Consider the following 24,154-nt stretch of genomic DNA (forward strand, 5'->3'; position numbering starts at 1 on the left):
AACCTCCCGCCTAGAACACACACGTTTGGACTCTGGCTTTCTTGGGGTGTCTGAGGCGGGGCGGGAGGCTTCCCTCTTTAGGGTGGACGGCTGGACAGACCGGTTTGCAGTGAGGGGGTGAGGGGAAAGGCCAGCCCCCAGTGCCCCAGGCACAGCAAGACTGGCACAGAAAGCCGTGCTCCCGGTTCCCAGTGTGGGCGAGGCCAGGGCAGGGGCCGAGACGAGGGTGGGGAGAAGCCCGGACCTGTCACCAGAGGGCCCTGGGCAAAGTCCTGGCCTGTCCTCCACATGCCCGGTCCAGGCCCTTCCCCACAGATCCCCACTGATCGTGCCCCTGCCCTCACAGACTGCAGCAGAAGCACTTCTGATGAACAAGGAGCCGCCACCTAGACACCCAGGTGTGGGCAGGACTTGCCACGTGGGCTCCTAGCGTTGGCTCCTGTCCCCAGACCCAACCAGCTTCCTCCCCAGCTATCCCTGGTGGCTGGACACTGACCACACAGATGACACCGAGGCCAGGTAAAGGGAATTAAATAGCGAGTGATTTTATTTCATTAGAGATAAAACCAGCAGCATCACAGCCTGAGCCCTCACCCCACCCCCCAGCCCCCCACACTTCTGCCTAATGTCGGTAATGGGGACTTCGAGATCGCGACCTTGAGCGCCTGGAGAGAGAAAGGAGGGACCCCGTGAGGGCTGGGGGAAGCAGCCACACCGCGTACACACGCACCCGTGACCGGGAGCGAGCTGCAGAGGGAGGGACGCTAACGGGACCAGGCCAGCCTCCACACGCAGAGGGGTACAGAGAGGGGATGGAGAATCGAGGCAGGGACGTCACGTTCCAGGGAGCGGGGCTGGCTTGCTTACCTTCGGGAAGAGCTGTATTCTCGACCTGGAAAGAAAAGAGAACAAAGCACACACACGCCCAGGGACGGGGCGCCAGGGCTGGACTTCCGACGCGGCATCCAGCGGCGGCCGTGGGGATACTTACTGTAACGGGGGGAGGGTGAGCGGCTCTGCCGGCTATACTGACGTTCCCATTCTTCTCTCTCCTTCTCTCTGCGTTCCCGCTCCCTGCAGAGAAAGGGAGGCGACCCAGGGGAAGGCATGAGCACGCGGAGAGAATGCTGAACTTGAGGGCGGGCTGGGTTGCCTGCCCGGGGCAGGTGCCTCCAACATCCCAGTCCAAGGGCAGGGTAAACCCAAGGGCAGGTACTGCTGCCGTCCTTGATTGGAAATGAGAACACTGAGCTCAGAGGGAACAGGCTGGGCAGAGCCAGGACTGGAATGTCAGTCGGCCTGGCTTTGAAAGGCCTGCTGAACAAACATACAGAACTGGAAAGTTTGGCCACTTCCTGTCAGTTTAGGTGGTCTCAAAACACAGGGACTCACACACTACGTGCTTTACCAGCCTTTGTCATAAAGTCGGGGACTGGGCCCCTTCTACTCGCCTGGCCCTGATCTCAGTGAATCCAGCCAACAAGCCTGTAAGGAGGGACAACTGTTCGTCCTCATTTAGCAGACGAGCAAACGGAGGCCCAGACAGGAAGAAGGCCCACAGCTGGGGGCGGCCGAGGCAGGATCAGAACTGGCCACAAGGCTGAGTCCCTGGGCACTCTGCTTCCCCACCTGACAAGCAGGCAGCATCCTCAGAGGCACACATGATGGGCTCGCAAAAAGCAAACCACAGTGACAAATACAACGAGCAGACTTCTGACATGCTAGGGACTGTGCTGGAAGCCCCACGGAAGGATCCCCCGGAGAGGAAGTGGAGAGTCCCCGCTCAAAGGTGAAGTTGCTTGTCTGAGGACCCACATCAAGTACGAGTGGAACCAGAAAGAAACATGGCCCTGCCACCGACGGACTCTCCTCCTCGCCAACACTGAGCACTTAGATCTCTGGTTCTGCACACTGGCCCCGAGCGAGCAGGCCTACGGTTTCCGAGCACTAATCCCTGAGCTGCCCTGTGAGGTCGTCACCAAGATCTGTCCTGGCTGCAGAGTATGAAGTGAGGTTTTAAGTGAAATAAGATAAATAAAAATAATTAAAAAAAAAAAAAGGAGTGGACGCCTGGGTGGCTCAGTCAGTTAAGCACTGGACTTCAGCTCAGCTCATGATCTTGTGGTTCGTGGGTTTGAGACCTGCGTCAGGCTCTGAGCTGTCAGCACAGCCTGCCTCAGATTCTGGGTCTCCCTTGCTTTCCGCCCCTCCCCCGCTTGTGTTTTCTCTCCTCCCCCCCCTTCTCAAAAATAAATTTAAAAAAAACGAAAAACCATCTGAAGTGAGGAAAGAGCTGGCAACCACCCCTGGGGCCACACGGTCACAGAGAGGCAGAGCTGGAACTCGACTTCACGTCTGTCTGACCCAGGCCCCGAGCCTGTCCACTTTGCAGTGAGGAGTTGAGGAACAGAAGGGGAGAAGAGGAAGCCGCCACGGGGTTGGCTTACTAAGCACCACTTCTGTGTTCCGGGGGCTGAGCGCACAGCAGGGACCCAGCACCGAACCTGTCCTCATCTCACTTTGAGGGGCATCAACTAGTAAGCGCAGGAACAGAACAGTACGTGCCAAGTGGGGGTTAGTGCTCTGAAGAAAACACGGCAGGCTTGCGGGATGGAGCATTTGGGGGCGCTACTCTAGACAGGACAGTCAGGGAGCCCCCCTCCGGGAACCCCCCCACAAATGAAGCCAGGCAAAGGAACAGCAGAGGTTCCGTGCTCCGGGGCCGGCAGAGCCAGGAGGAGACACGGCAGGCACGGCACAAAAGCCGAGGACAGAGGGAGGACGCTGAGGGCCAGGCGGGCACTTTGCCTTCCACTCCTAGGGCTGGAGCAGACAACGGGGCTCTAGCTAGGGACCAGGCGGTTGAGAACACTGGGCAGCCCACGAGCGGGGGGCTGTGACCTAGAGGCAGGAGTGCGACGGTCTTACTTCATGCGGATCTTGCGGGCCATGGCTCGGAGCTCGTCTTCCCGCTCCTGTGGCAGAGATGGCCGTGAGGGCGGGCCCGGCTGGCAGCCCGTCCCGCCCCCACTCCTCAGTCTCACTCCTACCTGGCGCTCATGCTCCTGCTGTATCATCTTCTCCTGCGCTGCCTTCTTATCCGCCTTGACTGGAGTGAAAGAGGGACACGATAGCTGAGGGGTGCCCTCAAGAGCCCCCGCTCTCCCGATGCCAAAGCTGAGCCCAGAGAGGCCCACCGGACGGCCAAGGCCCTTGGCGTGGTGGCCGAACGGCGTGCACGCTGATGCCCTCCCGTGCAGGGAAGGGCAGGGCCTCCCCCACGGGACGCTGGGAAGGGGCCGGGGAGACCGGGTGCACGTGGTGGCACATACACTGCCTGTTCAGTGCCTTCTGCATCCTCAGCTTCAGCTTCTCCTGTGGCGTCAGCTTGGGCTGGGGAAGGGGGAGAAGAGGCGGGAGAGGGGGTGGGTGTCCGGAGCTCCCACAACCTACCTCATCCAAGAGCCTGGGTCTTGCGGGGGCGCGTGGGGAGGAGGGACAGGCTGCGGATGCCCGCCACAAGGGTCTGGGAAGCCCGGGGACGGCTGGAGCCCCGCTGGACAGTGAGGAGGGGAGGGGGACGCAGATCTCACGGGGCAGAGCATTCCCAGCCCCCTTCAACCCCAGGGCTGGATCTCCCGACCCCCCCCCGGGCCCCCCCTGCAGGCCCACCGGGCCCAGCTCTCGGGCACTGCTGCTGGCGGGAATTAGACGGGCGAGTTCCAAATTCTTACTGACTTTGGCAGCTCCTGTCTCTTTACCAGCGGCAGGTTCGGTCCTGGGAGGAGGAAAGGACGGCTGCCACCTCTGACCCCAGGCAACCTCGGGAGTGTCTGAGGGCAGTGGGCCTCGGACACCCCCGAGGAGACACTGTGCCTCTCGGCTCTCTCGAGACAGGGGCCGTGTCCCCTAAACCCTCACCCGAGGTAGGGCCGCGACGCCTCAGACGCCCCTCAGATCTACCCTCCCGGGTTGGGGCCACGTGCCCCTCAGACCTCCCGAGGCGGGACCAAGCTCTCTTCAGAAAGAGAACGGTGGGGCTCAGCCACCTCGCCTGAGGCTGACGACCGACCGTCTTCCCCCAGCCCCCCTGCCCCCGCTTACTTTTTCAGCTTCTCGCCCACAGCAGGGGACGCCGCCGGCCTGGTCAGCTTCTCCCTTGGGGGCGATGGCGAGTGGCTCTGGCTGCGGCTGCGGCTGCGGCTCTGGCTGCGGCTGCGGCTCTGGCTGGGGCTGCGGCTCCGAGTCAGGCTGCGACTGCGGGACGGGCTGAGGGACCAGCTGCTGCGGCTGCGGCTACTGCTGTGGTGCCGGGGGCCCCGGCCGCCCCGCCTGTACCGGTCCCCGGAGCGGGAGCGGCTCCTAGGGGCACGGGGGGGGGGTGGGCAGAGGGGGGCCGTGAGGAGCCACGGAGCCCCCCCGCACACCCCCGCCTGGGCTCCAAGTCGACAGCCATCCGCTAGGCCCTACGGTAGGTCCAGGTGCCATCACCCGCTTCTCTCCAGCTGCCTTCTCCTCGGCTGCCCCCTGGCCTTGCTCGGTGTCTACACAGAGACCACCCTCCACATACGACCACCCTGAAATGGCTCCTCGCTTCTCGCTCATGAGACACCTTCTCACCCACTTCCCTGGGAGGTGATCTCTGGGAGGGTGGGACGTGGCTGGCCGGCTCCCCCCTTTACTCACCGTGCCCAGCTCTGGGCGCCCAGGGGCTGTGACCCCACCTACACCCTCAGCACCTCCTTACCTGCGTGCCCACTCTCCCCACCAATCCAGAGCACAGATCCCACGAGACCCACTCTGGGGACATGCAGCCCCATCCCTCCTCTGCTCAGGACCCTGGGGGCTCCTCAGCGATGGCTCACCCTCAGACTGGCATTCAAGATGTGGCCAGGCCCCCTTCCTCCAACCCCAGCGTTTCTCCCGTGGTCACCCTGGGTCAGGCTACAGAGAACCATCCGGAAGCCAAATCCACACTACACGCTGATTCTGTCAGGGAGGAGCTGTCCGAGTTTTCACAAAACTCAAACTCGCTGACAACACTGAGAAAACGAACTACCCTTTAAAAATCCAGACTCTCAACTTCTCTCGAGAAACCACAAGACAGAACAACACCGGACCTGCTGCTGCACAGCCAACAACCCGACTCGACGGGACGCGTGCGCCCCAGTCTGCCGGGGCCCACCTGGCCCCTTTATTTCAGACACCAGCCCCTGGAGGCAGCTGACGTGGAGATGCACGCCACAGGACAGGTGGCAGAGCTGACGGAAGAAGCGCTCCCCCAACGCCAGCGCCCCAGTGGAGCAGTCCCCTGCGTTACCTGTCACACCTTCCCGCCGACTCAGCGAGAGCAACACTCTCCTAATTTTACGGATGAGAAAAACGAAGCCCTGAAAGTTTACCAGCAGGGCCAGGATTTAAAGCCAGGCAGACGCTCCACAGCCCACACTCCCGCAGGCTGAGCCATGCTGCCTTCACACAGGCAGCCCTGATCCCACCGGGTCAGAGCCCAGGGAGGACATTCCAGTCCCCAGATGCTTCGCTTCCTGCCTCAGCAGCAGCACCTCTCTGCCCAGAGTACCCCAGGCCTAAAGGCCAGCCAGGTCCCCAGTGCAAACCAAAGGGCACCCTGGAGTGTCCACGTACCACTCCAGACACAATCCCCCCACCCGAACTGGCCCGGGGACTCCCCAGGAGAGGAGCAGCTCAGTCTCCCGTCCCCACTGCATCCCCGAGGATGTGGCTGTGCTCCATCCCACGTCACCACACACGGAGAACAGACGGCACACGCCTCCCTCTGCAAACCGAGTGCTTCCCCACAAAACAGCAGTGGCCTGGTCCCCTAGAGCCTGGTCTCGCTGACTTCGGGCCATGCCCACCCCCCGGTCCCGCGCCCACCTCCCCCAACCCCACACGCAAACACACGCCAGCCTCACGCACCTGCTTCTGCGCCGGGGCCCGTAACCACCACGCCGGGCGGGTGAACGGGAGTACCGGTGTCCGTCTCGGGAGCCCCCACCTGAGTGCCGCCGGCCACGGCTACGGGACCGAGAATAGCGCCGGGAGCGGGACCGGGAGCGGGACCAGGACCGGGAGCGGGAGCGTGCGTGGCGGCCAGAACGGTAGTAGCCCCCGCCACGGCGGGAGCGGGAGCTGGAGCGGGAACTGGAGCGGGAGCTGGAGGTCCTCGAGGCAGAAGAAGAGGAGGAGGAGGAGGAGGAGGAGCGGCGGCTGCAGGCGGGGCACGGAGGGCCGGTCAGCATGGGCCTGGGCCGTGGCCCCCCACTGCCCTGGGTCCCCCCCACGGTGGCCGGGGGCGTAGGACGGGCAGCGTGAGCGTTACCGACCGGGCGCTGGCATTACGTCCCGGTGCGGGGCCGCCGGGCTGGGGGGGCGCGGGGGGCTTCCCTGTGGTGGCCCCTGATGCGGCTGCTGCAGCCGCTGCTGCGGCTGCCTCCTCATCGCTGCCCCCAAAACTGGTGATGAACGTGATCTTCTCCTCGCGGCCTGGGGTCGGGGAGCGGGAGCGGGAGCGGGACTCGGAGCTGGACTCTGAGGGTGACCTACAGGGCAGGGAGGAGGGGGCTCAATTGCCAGGCTCCCCGGGAGCCCCCTGGCTAAGTAAACACAGCACAGAGCCACAGATGAGGACGGTGAGAAACTCAGACGAGAAACTCGGCTTTGTAAGGGTCTGACTCCCAACCACGGAGCCTCCTTAAAGTAAGTAAGAAAGCGAGTGACAGAAAAATGTATCGATCTCATGGAACTATTAAAAGGCAATGAACACATCCAGGAAGATCTCCTCAACGTAGCTCTCAAACAAGTTCTGAAACGTTAAGTGTGGTTGAATTCCATCATCACAAAGGAAAACTACCTACATCCCTAACCGCTCCTCTGTACCAAGCGCTTGCCTGTGCCAGACCTTGGACTGAAAGGCACACGCCTCGCCTTACCTACTCTTCCCTGAGCCCAGAGAGGCAGGTCCCTCCCTCTGCATCCTGAAAAGCGTACGGGGGTCAGACTGATGTCCGTCCAACCTCAAGGCCCCTGCCCCAACTACTCCCACATCCTGAAGACACACAGGGGCAAAGCCAGGCCCTTCTGGGCCATATTTCTCACTGGTTATTTCTGGGAGTTTAGATCAAAGAGACTTCTGATTTCTATGTCAGGGCTTCCTATCACGCTTGGTGATTTTTAACACACAACCACGTTGTGTTTAAATCAGAAAATCAAAGAAGGTTCACGTTTAAAGGAAAAAAAAAACTAGGAAAGCAGAGTAACATTCTGAAAAACAGAAAAATGATTCAGACCCACAGGTGACACCAGGTGCCAGTCTGAGGTCTCAGAGCAGCCTACAGGGTGGCCCCGCCCCTCCTCCCCAGCCCTGCCCTTCCTTGGGCCCTGGAAACTCACCGCTTATAGGGGTCGTAGGTGGGGCTGTCTCGGCGGGCGTAGCTGTGGAGAGAACGGGGCGGGACAAGCAGGGACTGGGCATCTGAGTGGGCACGGAATTGCACCCGTTCCCCCAACCGAGGCACTCAAGGCCAGGTACTGGGTCCATGGAGGCGGCGGCTGCGGCCAGGTTCCAAGCCCTACCTTGATCCCTCTGCCCGCCTCGCCTCAGATCTGTCCAAAGCCTGAACCTCGGCCACACACCACAAACAGTGAATGTCCTGGGCCCCTCCTGACCCTGAGCAACAAGGACTTCAGCGGCCTCAATCCTCCTTGGGCTCTGAACCCTAGACTGAAGTGTCCCTCCTGCCACTCCCAAGTCCTTGGTTCTGCTAACTGGGTCCTGGCTTGTTAATGACAACAATAAAACTAGAAAAGCTACCTCAACTGCTTCACAACTCTGCCATGGGTAATGTAATCATTCACACCTCAGAGCTGAAGAAACTGAGGTCCAGAGATAGAGAGCCACTTGCCCAGCATCACACAGCTCCTAAACGAAGGAGCTGGGATTCACAGCTAGGCCCTATGACCCTGAGCGCATGCTTTCATGCACTACACTGACGACCTCTAGGGGAGAATGGTGACAGCAAGAATCCATGCAGCCTGTGGAGGAACCCTTTCCAGACCCCACACCAAGCCCTGTGAACCCACAAGAGGCTGTTTAACCCTCACAGCTCCCCTCAAGGACCCTCCCCGACCAGAGGAGACACAGCAAAAAGCGGCATGGGTTTGCCCGCGGCCTCCAGGGCTAAGAAGCTGCAGCGGGCTCATCTCGAGGCCGCTGGACTAGGTGGGCTCTCCACACCCCACCTCTGCCTCACCCAAACCCGCCCCAGGCCTCAAAGTGGGCACTGGCTCGCCCCCAATCCTGGGAGATGACAATGCCTCTTTTCCAAAGGAGGAAACCGAAGATAGAAGTCACTTGCCCAAAATCTGACAAGGACACAGCCCAGGAGGAGAACCAGGCAGGACTTCAGGGACAGGCATGTTCCCCGTGACTCTGCCCTCAGCTACTCCACACCACCTCCCCACAGGTGTCTGGGATGCCTGGCAAGAGTCCCAAGTCCAGCAGGGTACGGGGAGTGGCTGGCAGGGCAGGGCAGGGCGTCCACATGCCCCTCAGCCACTCCTATTCTGAATCTTTCCCATTTACTGCCTCACTAGGAGGACTCTGTCCACAAACGAAAGCGTGCCCCCGAAGAGTCTCCTTGAGCCCCAGCCCCTCCCCCAGAGCCCGGAAAGAATGAGGCTGGCAGGGCACAGGGGAGAACCCGACCTACCTGGGTGGGCTGATCTTGCGGCCCCTTAGTCGCTTTTCCCGGAACTCCCTCCGCTGGCGCCGGGAGCGACGGCCCTGGAGTAGGATGGGCACCTGGCCGGTGAGGGCTATGCCCTCCCTGACGCACACCCCTGCCCCCGCCCGACCCGGCCCTCACCGAATACATGGCCTTCTCTTCCTCAAGAGCCTTGGCATGTTTGATCGCCTCCGCCTCCTCCTTGTCTTTCCGGAGCATCCTGTGGAAGGAGAGGACGGTGACAATGGAGGAGTGGGCAGGCCACAAGCAGGGCTGTCGCAGGAAGTGAGGGATCCCATGCCATCCTGGAGTCTCTCACTCGTTCAGCACTATTATTGAGCACCTACTGCGTGCAAACGCTATTTTACACATTGGTGATTCAGCACTGAAAACAAACAAAAATCCTCGCCCTCACAGGCTTACGTTCTGGGGACAAGACGGACCATGACCGAGGTATTAGGTTAGATGGTGACAACCTTGACTGTAGAAGGGGGAAGAAGTGCCAGGGAACTGGCAGAATCTGCTACAGCTTTCGACAGGGAGGTCAGAGAAGCCACACAGAGAAAGGGAGGGCTAAGCAGCAGCCTTGGGGAGTAAGCCACACAGAAGCCAGCAGAGCCAACAGCACAGTGGCCTAAAGCTGGTCGGGGGATGGCTCGGGGGTAAGGAGGCCACGGAGGCTGGGGGCGGGGTGTGGGAAGAGGGGCAGAGGACCAGACAGGTAAGACTTCGTGGCCATGGTGAGGACTCTGGCTGCCCGAGTGACGGGGTGGTCACGGAGGGTTCTGGGCAGAGGGTGCTGTGTTCAGACAGGATTATTCAGATTCGGACTCAATCCTCTATTAGCTGGGACTGTTCTATGTGATCTGCACAGGGTGGGACTCGGGGAAGAGGCTCCATTCGGCAAGCGCAAATAAGTGATCCAGTGAATGAAGCCTCTCCACCAGAGGGTGCTGTCCACCAGGCCCAGGAGCCCCGTGAGCTTTTAGGGGTCAGATGGCCAAAGTCACATGGAGTTGGGCGCAGCCTCAGTTTCTGCACAGGCAAGGCCCGGTCGTAAGTATCCATCCCACGAGCTCAGGAGTCTGTGTGTGTGAAGAACCCGGCACGGGGCCAGGCACACTAGTGCTCAGGAATAAAGTGGCCGTTGGTAGCAGGGGTAATGACAAATGCCAGGTCCGGAGTGGGGAGAACCAGCCAGCGGGCCTCACCTGACAAAGTCACCGTCGGCCATGCCATAGGTCGTGGCCTGTTTGTTGAGATCTGCCACCTGCTCCTGGTTCAGTTCGTCCACGTCCACCTCCACGTCTGCACCAAGAGAAAGGCCGTCAGGGACCAAAGCCGAGTGAGAGGACCGGGGAGAAGGGGCAGTGCCCCGGGAGGTGGGGGCGCGAGGGGACGCCCACCAGACTGCAGGCCTCTGCAGGGAGGGAACAAGTCAGCTCATCTCAGCATCCCCAAGCAGGCACAGGGCTTGGCCAGAGGCGAGCACAACGAAGGGCAAGGGGCAGGGGAGAGGCAATGCAATGGATGAGGGTCCAAATGTAGAGCACCGGGATGGACGAGCAAGACAAGAGGAGGCAGCGATGCAGGATACGTGAAGGGGGACGGGGGTGGGTAAAGATCTAAGTGGGCAGGAGGCAGGGGGTGGAGGTCACGGGTTTTCAGGAGCTGGATGCACCATGACTAAGTGGAAGGTAGGATGGACCCCTTACATGTGTGTGATAAGCAGCAGCTGGCTGAGGAGGGGAAACAGGTAGCTGGCTGGAGCCATGGATATTTGGGTAGGGGGTGAACAGCAGTGCTGGGGGGTGGGGGGCGGCAAGGGATGGCTCTGGAACTGAATGAACACTTGTTTTCCAGAGGGGAGAGAAAAACAGGGAGACAGGCTGACCAAGTAGAAGAGAACGGAGACAGAGCCTAGGTGGGGACAGTATCATAAGAGCAGGGTCCTAGAAATGAGAGACGACACGTACAGAGAGGGAGGCCGGCAAAGAGGAGCACATGAGTGAGACAGGGAGGACGGCAGAGGCTGGAGCGCCCCACAGTGGGGGCGGGAGAGACAGGGCTCGTAAGTGCAGGGCGCCCCACAGAGGGTGAGGAACGAGACACGAAAACGATGCCCAGGGACTGCGGGGTGGGGGAGGGCAGAGAGGGGACCCCACCGATGTCGGGGATGACCTCATCTTCGTCCGAGTTGCTCTCCTCCTCAGCTGGCGACTCCTCCTCCTCTGGCTTCTCCGCCACCTTCTCCACCTCGGCCACGGTGCTGTCCTCGTAGGTGTAGCCAATGGAAGCCTTCTTCTCCGCCAGCCTGGGACCGGGGGAGCCGGTGAGCCAGGAAGGCCAAGGGCAGGGCGCAGCCCAGAGCCAAGCCTCGAGGGCACACTGACTCCCTGCACTCTGACCTCTCAAGGGTGCCCTTGCCTCCAGGCCTCCACACGTGCTCTCCCTCAGCCTAGGACCCTCTGCGCCTGCCTCCCACAACCCCTCCCTCTTCCCCCAGACTCCAGTTCCAACACACCAGGAAGTCCTCCCCCAGGCAGGGTCGAGCACCATCCTCAGCTCCTCAGCCCCACCCACACTGGATCATTACTGTCGGGGGACAGATCTGTCTCCCCCCCCCCCCCCGCAGCAGTCTGAGCCCGAGACGGCAGGACCCAGTTATCCTGGGTAACAATATGCCCCAGCTTTGCCAGAGCAGAGGAGGGGCCTCATGCATGTCTGTCGCTGAATGAAAGTAGTCAACATTCCCTGCCGCCCTTCTAGTGCCAGCCTTCTCCTGAAAGTAGGCTCCTGGGTAAAGATCAGTCATCAAAAGGCTTCCATTACATCTGCGGAAACTGCAGATGGAGGGAAGCAGCAAGCGCTCAGGATCACAAAGGGGAAGATTCGGCAGCAGGAGGGGAGGAGTCGGGCCCAGGACCGCCGCAGACAAGCGGGCTGAGCGCTGCCCTGGAGGGCACGAGGCTGCCCAGGCAGGGGAAACAAAGAGAGCAGCGACACTGCCAGCTGAGGACCTCCCCGAGCCAGCAGCAGCTCCAGGTAAGGCCCCGCCCTTCCTCCCACCCCTTCCTCTCGAGGGACACGGCTTGAGAAGGCCCCGTCCACAGTGACACTGGCTGCTGCTGAGCACCCGCTTACTGAAGGACACGCACGGACAGGCCGTCCATAAGCTCCATCGCCCGCAGACAGAGGGCACCCCTGTTAGCCTGTCACATAGGGGAGCACGCCAAAGCTCGGAGAGGGAGTCCTCACGCTCAGGACTCAAACCCGGGCCGGGTCAACCAACGGCACCTCCCACCGCGCTGCAAGCTGGAAACTCAAGGCAGGGGTTTCTGAGCAAATCCTTGCTTCTGGCCACCACTTCCTCCTCTAAATTCTTAGTAAGTGGGCGCCCACCGTGTGCCAAGCACTGGCCCCGACTCTGGGGACACTGACGTGGACAAGCTGGATGAGGCCGTGCTGGTGGGGCTCCCAGTCCTCCTGCCTCCCCCGACACCCAACTCACTTCTTCTTCTCATCCTCACTGGGTCTCTGGAGGCCTCCATACAACTCGTCAATGTAGATCTGGTACAGGCACTGCTCCTCGGAGACTGCAGCAAGGCAGAGTGGACGGGGTCACCGGGAATTCAGGAAGCAGGGGACACACGTGTGTGCAGCGGCGGGTAGGAGGGTGGGTACAACCCAAGCACAGCCAGGGACAGAGTCACCGATTTGCGGATCATCATAAACCGTGTGGTGAGGACACACAACTGCAGGTGGCCTTTGCCAGGGTAAAGGGACCCAACTGCTCTCTGCCTCGTTTCCTCTGCTGTAGGAGTGAGCTGAGCACCTGGTACCCGGGCCACGTGACTGATCCCCGGAAGGGAGGCCTCGGGTTGGGTCCTTCAGAACCACGGGCTTATCCTGAGCGCTGGATGTCACCCGGACTCCACGGGCTATTCTGCCGGGTGCCTCACCGTGGCTCAAGTTTAAAGTATGTGTTCAGAGCCATCTGGGCTCTCACTTACCCGCAACACCTAACTGGGGAGCTCAGTACTGTATCAGAGACTTCCCTGACGCTCCCTGCAATGAAACACATGCTCCCGACTGGGCGTGGGGCCCTGGGCGAGCCCCCTTCCCCTGGGCGTCAGCTCTACTACCCAAAAAGTCAGGTGGGTGGGCCGGGCGAGCCTGGAGGTGGCGCAGCACTGTCCCTTGCTGCAGTGACCACTCTGGTTCCCACCCATGGCGAGAAAGGGCCCTGTTGGCCTATCTCATGCAGGGGCCTCGCTCTCCCTACTCCAGCCACATAGGCCTTCGCCCTGTCCCCAGAGAGTACCTACCTCCACCCCCCCTACAGGACTCTCCTTGCCAGAGAGCTCCTCTCCACCCCTCCCTGACCCTAGCCTCGGTCAAGGACCTCAGAGAATGGCCCACTGTGTGCTAGAATGCCACCTGAGTTTGCAATCACCACCCACTCTGGTGACTATGTGACTGTTACCCTCTCCCCGAGGAGACCCCCTGGCCCCAGAGGAACATGTGATGTACCTCAGGTGCTCAGGAATTGTGGCAATGAATGAGTGAGGAGTCAGAACAAAAGGAAACTCTGACTCCATCACCAACAACCCTTGTGACCTCAGGTGAAAGCAAAAAGGGATGATAAATCTCCCTGACTCTAACACCTCATCAGTTGCTAGAATTTTGGCAATCTTTGATTTTAGAGATGCTGAAATGTCTACCTTAGAAACAAACAAACAAAAAAAATAAGGGTATAGCAAACACACGGCAGTGGCTGACTGTGCCAGGCTCGGTGCTGGGCCTTCACGCACCCCTCCCCAAACTTTTACACCCACCCTGGGGGACAAAAACCAACATCACCACCCTTCTCCGGGTGGGGGACAGCAAGGCCCGTCAGGCTGAGGGACTTGCATGTGGGCCTGTCCTCTCTTTAACTCAACAGGGAAGCCCTGGAAGGGGAAGTCTCAAAGCCCGTCTCAGGGGGTGAGCTAAAGCTCAGAGTTGTCCACCAGGAGGCAGCAGTGGTTAAGGGTAGGGTAAGAATCCCAGCTCCTTAGACAGTGTTCCCACCAACTCCTGAGCCTCAACATACTTGTCTGTAAAATGGGTACCACCCCTAGGTGATTGTGCAGATGTAATCAGATATAATGAGATAATACAGATAAAAAACTCAGGGTCCGAATATCCCTGGGCCAGCCCAGAGTGGGAAGAAATCTGAGCCTCCATTTTCTCATTTGTGAAAACAGCAGTGGTGACGGCTCAGAGAACAATACCAGACATACACAAATATATACGAATGCTGGGCAGATTGTTAAACTCTAATATTTCTAAACAATTCCTAAAACACGTTTCCTCTTTAAAAGTGACATTCCGACCCAAACAGGCAGGGTGAACATCACACAGGGAAACAATGTGTTCTTGCTATTTTCCCCAATTTTTCAGGGAAAAAGACCACAGAGGCAGACGGTATGGGATGTGGAAGTGACCTCAACAGGACCACCTCACCCAGCAGATATCACTGTACTGGGTCCAGAGACGGAGGCCCAGGAGGGAGAGAGCTGGGAGCAAACCCCAGGTCCCTTAGGAGAAACCACTGGGGTAAAACTGGTGTTTCCATCCGCATGGACTCCCAACCCACTCCCCGCACCCCAGCTCACTCACTGCCAGCAAAGTCGTTCTGCACCAGGCCTCGGTAGCGCTCGTAGTTACATTTCCGCTCGTCCGACTCCTGTTCTGGGGAGCTTTGGAGGAGGTCAAGATGTTGAGATGAGAGGGGAAGGGCAGGCCCCACCCCAAGCCAGCAGGAGTTGGATGAGGAGCTGGGCTTGGGCTGGGAGGCTCCCCACCAGCACACCTACTCCTTCCCAGGAAGGTGATGGGCAGGCAAGGGTTTGGGGAAGAAGAGGCAGCAAGGGTCAGACTCCCTGTCTGGCAAGCCTTAGGGAAGCTGCTTACATGGTGGTGAGCAGCGGGGGGGTGTAGTCGGGGATGTAGTCAAGGTGGGCACGGACATCGAAGCGGTCAATCATGTTGTTGGTGTCTCCCTGCCAGGGCATCCTGAAAATGAGGAGCAGGGGAGCAAGGAGTTTAGGGGAACAAGGACTTTAGGGTCCCCAGTGCCCATGTCAATTCCCTGTCACCTCAAACTTGGGAGCCTGACCCTCAGCTCCTGTGATCTTCCAGGCCATGGACCCCACCATCACCACCCCCCCCCCCAACTTCTCACTCATTTCCCCGAATCCACATTCAGGCTCCTGGCCTGGTTAGGGTCTGAATAGGGCCCTGAGGAAACAAGGGCCCTAATTCGCAGAACCAAACGAGAGAGAAACTTGAGCCAGGTCCCAGGGGCCGTTTTCTAAGCCCCGGTCACCTTGAAACATCCCCTGTGGCAAGCCACTTCCCATTTCATCTGGGCCCCTGGCACCGGCCTCACCCATTCCCCTCTAAGTACCCCAACCACCTCTGTACCCCAGGGCCTCTGCCAACCCCTGCTGGCTCTCCTCAGCCAGTGACGGTCACCTTCTCGTGTAAGGCAAGCGTTCCTTGCCTGAGTCCCCAAAGGTCTATTCATACCCTCGGTCTCTTCTGACCTCCAGCCCTCAGACACAGACACGGCCCTGCCCTTCAAGCTCAGTCTTACATGTTAACGGGGCTCTCGGCGGCCAGGGCGACGGCAGAATCCAGGTGCACCTTGCAAGCTCGGCCGTGCACTTGCAGGAACTGGGCTGGGTCCTTCTTCTGCAGGGGTAGACGGATGGAGGTCACCACCCCACTGAGCTCCAAGCCCTGCCAGCACTCCGCAACCAAGCTTAGCAGTAGGCTCACTTCTGATGTCAAGTGGGCCGTACTTCAGAGGGAAACTAAGCTGCACAGGGGTGGCAGGACTAACGGGAGCCACCTAACCTCTAGGGACAGGGGGCCTTGTGATGGTGGAAAAAGGCTCTGAGCTCTGGTCCAACTTTCTGTAGAGCAAGTACCAAGTCCTCCTGCCCCTAAAATGTTATCTCCCGAGCATTCACATCCCTCCCCCGCCGCTCATTCAGAGCCAGGTGTGAGCACTGTGGCTTGGACTGGCCTCTAAGACACACCAGGACCACGTGAGCTCATGAAAAGATCAGTGTCACGACTCATCACAGAAATATCAGAACCACGAGACACTGCTTCACATTCGCTAGGAAAGCTAAAACGGAAAAGACAGATATTGACAATACTGACAAGAGTATGGAGAAATTAAGTTCTTGAAAAGTTAAACTACTGCCCTAAGACGCAGCAACTCCACTCCCGAGGATACACCGCAAGAACTAAAAATAGATATTCAAATACTTGTACACAAATATTCAGGCTGCACGATTCACAACAGTCCCAAGATGGAAACAATCAAATGTCCATCAACAGATGATCGATTAACAAAATGTGGTCTATTTAGACAATGGAAAATTACCAATATAAGTGAAGAAGTGACATGTGCTACAACATTGATGAACCTTGAAAATATAACGTTAAGTGAACGAAGTCAGTCACAAAAAGCACGTGTTGTATGACTCCATTTATGTGAAATGTCCAGAAGAGGTGAATCCACAGAGACAGGAAGTAGATTAGCAGCTACCCAGCGGTGGGAAGTTGGGGGTACTGACTGCTAATGGGTATGGGATTCTTTTTGGGGTCATGAAAATTTTCTAAAATTACAACGTGGTGATGGATATACACGCCTGTGAATATACTGGAAACCGCTGAGCTGCATGGTATGTGAATTCTACCTCAATAAAGCTGTTAAAAAGGTACCAACAGAGAGGAGAATGTCCCCTGAGTCTACGCCCCTCAGGCTTGAGCCACTGTGTGGGGGGTCACGACTCCAAGTCACCATGAGGGTGTGAGGAAAGGATACAACCTAGCACCGGAGCTCCCACTGCCCAGTCCCGAGTGTCAGGTCTTGGCTGGGCTCCTGCTGTGTGCCACGTCACAGAACCCACAGGAGCCACAAGAAGGGCTGCTGGGCTATCCACTGAATGCCGGCAACACTCCTGGCAACGCCTCCCCAGAGTCCAACCCTCTCTCATCAGGCCCTGGTCCAGCCAGTACCTCCTCTCCCCAGACCCCCTGGCAGCCTCCTCTCGGGCTCCCTGCTCACAGCCCCCTTGCCCTCCGCAGTCCGTTTCCCACACAGGGCCTGGGGGTTCTGCCAAGGCCTCTCAGGCCACATCCCTCTCTGACCTCTCTCCCCTGGCTCCGCTCCGGGGCACGCTGGCCTCCGCGCCATTCCTTGACCACTGCGCCCACGTTCTGCTCTGGACCTCTATGCTCACTCTTCCCTCAGCCTGCAGAGGCTCTAGGAGGTGGCTGCCCCCTCGCTTATTTCTGACCTCCTTCTAGAAGCCTTCCTCATCACCTCTAAGTAGTTCCCCGCACAAGCCCGTATTTACTCTTGCTCTCCTGAACTCCACTGTTTTATTATTTTAGAGAAAGCACGCACAGGGGAGAGGAGCAGAGGGAGAGAGAATCTCATGCAGGCTGCATGCTCAGCGCAGGGCCCAACACGGGGCCAACGCTGGGATCATGACCTGAGCTGAAATCAAGAGGCAGACACTCAACTGACAGCCACCCAGGTGCCCCAACTCCACCTGTTTTCTTCACAACACCTGCTACCGCTTGGTCTTGCACCTTACATTCATTGATCACTTGTCTCCCACTCTAGAACTTAACTCCCACGAGGCAGGGGTCTCTGCGTCGTATCCCCAGCGCCGGGAGCAGGGCCTGCCCCACAGCAGGGGCTCGGGAACACTGACAGAACGGAAGAGAGTGAATCCTGACAGATCAGGAGACCGAGCCCCTTGTTTTTCCCTCAGCCCTGTGAGGCCCCTGGCCAAGACCCCCTCAGCCCCCCTGCGTCTGCTCCTGGCCAAATGCCTGGGGCCCACAGCCATCAAGGGACACTGTTTACAACGGGACTCTGACTGGAACGGGGAAGCCACCGGCTGCGCCTGCACCAAAGGAAGGAAAAAGCATCAGGCTGGGAGTGAAAATCTAAGTCCGGGGCCTGGCTCTGCTAGGAGAGTCTAGGAAAGTCAATAAACTGTCCTAAAAGCCAGGCATTGAGCTAAGCATTTTATGCGCATTTTCTCAAACTTCTCAGCTGTGGGACAAAGGTTAGTAGTGCTCCAGATGAGTAAACGGAGGCTCAGAGGGGTGAGGCCCACGGGCTTGAAATCATGCCAGTAACAAACAGAACTAGGATTTGAACCCAAATGGGTCTGCCCCCAAATCCACTCTTTTTTCAAAAGTAATTTTTTTTTCTAGTAAAAGGCATAGAATACAAAACCCACCACGTTAAGTGCTTTCAAGCGTAGCGTACGTTACCACGAAGTCACAGGCACCGTGCCGTGCGACTGATCTCTAGAATTTCTTCGTCTTGCAAAACTGAAAGTCTATACCCGCTGAGTGACTCCCCTTTTCTCCTCCCCGCAAACCCTCGGGAACCACTTTTCTGTTTCCAGTTTCCTCTTTTAAGTGTATTTATTTTGAGAGTGGGGGAGAGGGAGAGAGAAAGAATCCCAAGAGAATTCCGCCCTGACAGCATGGAGCCCGATGCAAGGCTCGATCCCACGACCCTGGGTCATGACTTGACCCGAAATCAAGAGTCGGAGGCTCAACAGGCTGAGCTACCAAGGGGCCCCTCGGTTTCCTGTTTCTAAGGGCCTGACTACTTGCCGATACCTCATATACGTGGAACCTTGCATCACTTTCTGTGACTGGCTCATTTCACTAGGCATCAGGTCTTCACGGTTCCTCTGTGTTGCCGCACGTGACAGGATACCTTTTTTTATTTTTCTCCCTTTCTAAGGCTGAACAATACTCCACCCTATGGACCCACCACATTTCCTTCATCCCTTCATCAGCAGACGGGCCTTTAGGTCGCTTCCCCATCTTGGCTATTGTAATACTGCAAGGAACACGGGGTGTACAGATACCTCTTCAAAATCCAAGACCCATTCTTTCAAGTTTTTATTCGACTAATTTCTACACCCAACGAGAGGCTTAAACTCATGACCTCAGATCAAGAGTCGCATGCTCTTCCAACTGAGCCGGCCAGGCGCCCCCCAAAAATCTATTCTTAACCATTGGATTATTCTGCCTCCAGCATCAGATGAAGTCAGAGGAGTTGGTGGACTCTCATTCATTCACTGAATTGATAAGCAGGCACCCACTATGTGCCAGGCCCTGTGCTAGGGCCGTGGCAATGACTGAGACAGCCCCGGCCCTACCCCTCACAGCTCACAGTCCAGTGTCGGGGACAGACCTGTCCCACGCCGCGATGACCTACAGTGGGCGGCAGGGGGATGGGGGAGCCCAGGGGAACGCCCGACTTGGCCCGGGCGGCGGCTGGCAGGGATTGGGGGCTGAGGGGGTGGTCAGCCTGGGGCTTTCTGGAGGAGATGCCTGAACTGGGCACTGTTTATTTCCCATTTTCTTATCACCAGAGAATTCTGTTTCTCATCCAAACCGCTGATTAAAGAAGAGACCTGACAAGGATGCGAGCAATGACAGAACCAAGGTCAGGGAGGGAGAGAAAGTAGGCACCGAGGACAAATCAAGAGCAGAGAAACCAGCCCTGTGTGGACACACCCATTCAGCCGGCCACAAACTACCAAGGCTTCTTCAACACTTGCCCCACAGCCTCCTCTCGGCCCAAGAATAAGACGAGAGACCCGTGTGAGCGGCCCCATCCCCTCCCCAAAGCAGCCACCAGCCACTGCCCACAGCTTGACAGCTCAGCTCTGAATGCTGATCACGTTCACGTATGGGGACAATGGAGGCTTGTACAGGCCCACACCATAAAGCACTCCACAGACACTGTCCTTGTTCTTGAATTTCTACCCTGTCACCCAGTGAGAGAGGCTGATGATCACTACTGTCCCGAGAGGGAAAATAAAGCTCAGGGAGCTCCCCTGCTAAAAGAGCCTGGAATCCCAGGCCTTGAGAACCACCCAACTCCAGCCTTCTTTCCTCCACACCACGACAATTCCAGCTCTACCTGGTGATAAGAACTTCAGTAGCAAGAGCTAGCATTCACTGAGCAAGTAAGTCACCCTGGGCAAGCCTGCGCTGAGGTCTGTGTGCCCAATCTCAATGAACAGCCCTGTGAGGGAGGTGCTCACCCCCCACCATTTGTGGCAGACCATCAACTGGCAGCCAACATCTACTCCCCCTCCTTTAATAGTAACAGGCTCCTAACACATCTGGCACAAGGCCATCCAGAATAAAGCCTATGCCTCTAAGCCTTCCTTGCACCTGTACACGACCACGGGGCTACTTTCTGCCTAGTGGGATAAGTGCAAGTGTTGTGTGCAAACATCTAGAAACTTTCTTCAAAATTGGCATAAGCGCTTTTGCCTCTTTTCCCTCCCTCTTCGTCCCTGCTGGATGGAATGCAGACATGATGGCTAGTGCCTAAGCAGCCCTCTTAGACCTTGAAACCACACTGGTAAGAGAATCCATGTGCAGGTGAACAACTATATGGTCCTTAAGCAGAACTGGCTATTTCTGGGCTTTTGGGGGAAAAAGACAGAAACTTCTATGTTGTTTAAACCACTAACGTTTTAGGATACATCATTTCAAATGCAAAAAAGGAAACTAGCTCAGGGAGACAGTTACTTGCCCAAGGTCATGCAGTATGTAAGTGGAAGAGCTGGAATTTGAACCCAGACCTCGAGGACTCAAACTCAAAGGCCTTAATTAACCATTTTAATACTTTGCCTCCAGGCTGTGTCACCTTGGACTAGTCGCTTTACCTTTCAGAACCTGTATTTCTGCAGTAAAAGCCCAAGTGAGGTGCTAAGAGAGGTCAAGGTTCAGAGTCTGGTTAGAATGCCAGCTCTGCCCTCTTGCTAAAGGACTGTTGACCATGACTGTCTGAGCCTCAGTTCACTCATCTATGAAATGGAGAGAAGAATAAGAACCACCCCCTAGACTACAGAGAAGACTTGATGAAGCGTAAATGCACGTCAAGCACTTAGCCCAGCGGTTTAACACACAAGTGCTCAAGAGACGAGCCGTTCTTATCAGCATCACCTTAACACAGGCATCAATACCAACCTCCCAGGCCGGCTCAAAGGGCTAGAAAGAATGTACCAATGTAGTAGGCACTGGGTCTGGTACCCCATGAGCTCTTATTATAGCTCAGGACAGCTATTTACTCCTAAGCATTACATCCCTGCCCCACACTGGGGCCTCAACGATGGCCAGCACAGACCCAGGCCCTGCTCTCATGGTCATGTGGTAATCTTTTCGACACCGCCAGAGAGGGGCTCTCCCTTCCGCCCAGTTCCTTCCTGGGTGACAGAAGGCAAGTGAGGAGCTCTCGGAGAATCCCTTCCTACAATAATAGCACTTGTACTTCATTGATGACTATGGGGATGCATCTAAAGCTCTCCTCGCAGAGCCTGCTGTCTCAGAAGGAGCAATTAAAATGATAACTACTCGTATTAGTATTTTTACTCATCTATTCTTTCAAACCATATTTACTGGACCCAAGCTTAGGATGCAAAGATGACCTGAACACAACCAGTCCCCAGTCTTACAGAGCTAGATACGTGTGTTGTTATGTGTGTGCCAGGGGGCGCCTGGGTGGCTCAGTTGTTTAGAGTCTGACTTCGGCTCAGATTATGATCTCGTGGTTCGTGGGTTCAAGCCCCGCGTCGGGCTCTGTGCTGACAGCTCAGAGCCTGGAGCCTGCTTTGGATTCTGTGCCTCCCTCTCTCTCTCTCTGCTTCTCCTCTGCTCACGCTCTGTCTCCCTCTCTCTCTCGAAAATAAATAAACATTAGATTAAAAAAAAGAAATTCCTAACGGGAAGAACAAGGGTTATAATGGCATTTACGGGGACACTTGCTGGAGTATGGGGGATAAGGGAAGACTTCCTTGGAAGTGACATCTGACAGACGAGCAGCAGTTAGCCGTGCATGGGAAGAGCTCATGCAAAGGCCCGTGGCTCTTTAATCCTGAGAAACAAACTGATACTCTTTATACATCTTCTGTGTTAGAGAATTATCACCCTAGATAACAAGGATGGCCAGATGGCTTGAGCAAAGGAACGAAGCAGAAAGCAGGGTGGCACGAGTTTAAAGGGGCAAGGGGGGAGCAGGTGGCAAAAAGCCAGACCACGTGAGGCTTGAAGGCTGTGTTGAGGAGCCTGGCCTTTCTCTCAAGAGCACTAGGGAGCCGTGGAGGGGTTCAGAGCAAGTGAAGGACAGGGTCAGCCTTGTGCCTTAGAAAGACCTCTCTAGCTCTGCTGAAGAGGATGGATTGGAGCGGGGCAAGAATGAAGGCCAGGAGACCAGGTAGGGCGCTAAAGCAGTATTGCAGTTGTGAACAGGAACATCTGTATTAACACCGTCTCACAGGAGAGTTGAACCTGCTACACAAGTGCCATTTCAAGCTGGGCACGGGGGGAGGGGGGATCTCAAGGGCAAGTAGGAGTTAAATAGGTGAGGGGAGACATTACAGGCACAATGCCCTGTGGTGACAGAGATGGAAATAAGCCCAGTGGAGCAACTCAAGGATGAAGCTGAGAGGCTGGCTGATAGAGGTCAGACCATAAGGGCCTTTCAGGTCACGGGATGGGAGTGTGGTCTCTCCAAAAGCAACCGAAGCATCAAACCGGAGACGAGAGCGGTCAGAGTCTACTTAATGAATACTGACGGCGCTCCTACGGGGTGCCGAGCCAAACCTCAAGAAGGGCCGAGCTTTTCTGGGCGCTGCGAAGACAGCAGGAAGACAGCATCCGGGAGCTGGTCGGTCTTCTACCTGGCCTGCTCTGAGTGTTACAGAGACTTTCCTCCTTCCTGCTCACGCCAGCTGGGTACCGAGCCCGCACCGAACAACGCAGCACGCCATAGCCGAGAGGACGCCTCTGGTTTTTACCAACGACTGCGCCCGGGAAATATTTTCAAGCCCAGACCTCGCCAGGGTGACCAGGGCCTCGCCCTCCAGGGGAGCCCCCACCCCAGAATAAGGCCGGTTACTCACAATCTTTTCATAGTACTCCCGCCGCCGCTCTGCCCTCTTCTTGTAGTCGACCATCATGCCTCGAAGCTTGCGCTCATGCTTCCGAGCCTCGTGCCACATCGTGGTGAGGCCGAGCTTGGGGCCTCAACCTGGGGGGAGGAGACGGGAGCGTCAGATGCGCTGTAAAAAACCGTAGGGGCAGAAGAACCGAAGTCGCCTAACGAGTTGGTGACAGAACCCATCCTGAACACCAGCTGCTGCAGGGAGGGGAAGGGAGGCTGCAGGACCGCGCGCCAGATGCTGAAGCGCCTCCCTGGCAACTCTGAGCCAACACCCTGGGCGCTCTGGAAACCCCCCAGGCGATTCTGGAGTGAGCCTCCCCGGGGAAGGAGTGTCGTGAGTTCAGGGCGCTAGAATCAAGGATGAAAGGTTTCGGAATGCTGGGAGCGAGCCTTTGATGTAAGGTCTGGAGGCAGAGCCCCAACAGCTGGGGCTGTAGCTCCAGGGAGGCAGAAGGGCGGAAATGGGGTTACCCGTGGCGGCGGGGCAGGGTATGAATGCAGGTGAAGACAAGACAAGACTTCATGGGAACAGAGTAGTTGTAAGGGGATGTGGGGGGGGGGGGGGTCGGGACGGAGGGCAGGTGAAGGGCGTGGACGAAGGACGACAACGCTCGGGGGCGGAGGGGGAACATGGTGGGGTGCTGTAAATAAAAACCAGAGTGGGGCTGAGGTTTACAGAAGGAATCTGAGTGGCGGGGGCGGGGGGGGGGGGTGAAAATCTGAGGAGAGACCGACGAAGGCGGAGCTGGCAGACGGGAGGGGGTGGGCTGACCTGAGGGGCAAGGCTTGCAGACGGGGGCGGAGCCCCAGGGTTTGGACCGGGCTCGAGGACCGGGTCGGGGCCTTAGGGTTCGGGATAAGGTTTTTGACAAAGGGGCGGGGCCTGTGGCAAGCGGCGGGGTCCGACGCGGCGAGTTCTGGCCCGCCGCGGGGGCAGGGGCGCGGCCTGAGGCGCGGCAGGCCTGAGGGGGTGCGGGGCCGGCGGCCCTCGGGGCTGGGGCTGAGCAGAGGCTCACGGCACCCCGGGGAAGGGCCGAGACGAGGGCGGAGCTGGGCTGACGCCCGCCCGAAAGCCAGGAGGTCGGGGCCCGCTGCCTGCACTCACCGGCTCGTCGCCGCCTCCCACCGCTGCGCTCGCGCGCGGCCCGCACCGGAAGCGGAAGTGGGAGGCCGCGCGAAACGGAGGGGCGGAACGTGGCGCAGCGCGCTTCCGCCGACGCGAAGGGCGTGCCCTGAAGGGAAGGGGCGGGGCCTGGAGGACGGAGGCGTGAGAGGCGGAGCTAAGGGCTTCCCGGAGGGTTTGTGCGTGAGGGGCCCGGGGTGTTTCCCAGGCGGAGGAGAG

General features: G+C 57.9%; 1 protein-coding gene across 4 annotated transcripts; it reads right to left on the reverse strand.

Moving 5' to 3' along the window:
• Window positions 1-481: 481 nt before the first annotated feature.
• LOC102970393 (CLK4 associating serine/arginine rich protein) lies at window positions 482-23,995 on the reverse strand. Of its 4 annotated transcripts, none has more exons than XM_042968436.1 (21): window positions 23,918-23,995; window positions 22,772-22,899; window positions 15,391-15,488; window positions 14,706-14,807; window positions 14,412-14,491; window positions 12,259-12,343; window positions 10,913-11,061; window positions 9,959-10,055; window positions 8,889-8,967; window positions 8,733-8,806; window positions 7,414-7,455; window positions 6,348-6,563; window positions 5,941-6,231; window positions 4,105-4,362; window positions 3,739-3,778; window positions 3,333-3,393; window positions 3,051-3,109; window positions 2,929-2,975; window positions 992-1,226; window positions 868-892; window positions 482-665 (listed from the first exon to the last, which is right to left on the reverse strand). In XM_042968436.1, the coding sequence occupies exons 2-21, from the start codon at window positions 22,868-22,870 to the stop codon at window positions 547-549; spliced, it is 2,256 nt and encodes a 751-aa protein (XP_042824370.1). In that variant the 5' UTR covers window positions 22,871-22,899; window positions 23,918-23,995; the 3' UTR covers window positions 482-546. The 4 variants fall into 4 exon arrangements, with proteins under 4 accessions (XP_042824370.1, XP_042824371.1, XP_042824369.1 ...); XM_042968437.1 differs by having other exon boundaries at window positions 533-665; window positions 992-1,074; XM_042968435.1 differs by having other exon boundaries at window positions 533-892.
• Window positions 23,996-24,154: the final 159 nt, after the last annotated feature.

This window comes from Panthera tigris, chromosome E2, assembly GCF_018350195.1.
Source record: "Panthera tigris isolate Pti1 chromosome E2, P.tigris_Pti1_mat1.1, whole genome shotgun sequence".
Classification (NCBI taxonomy): domain Eukaryota; kingdom Metazoa; phylum Chordata; class Mammalia; order Carnivora; family Felidae; genus Panthera; species Panthera tigris.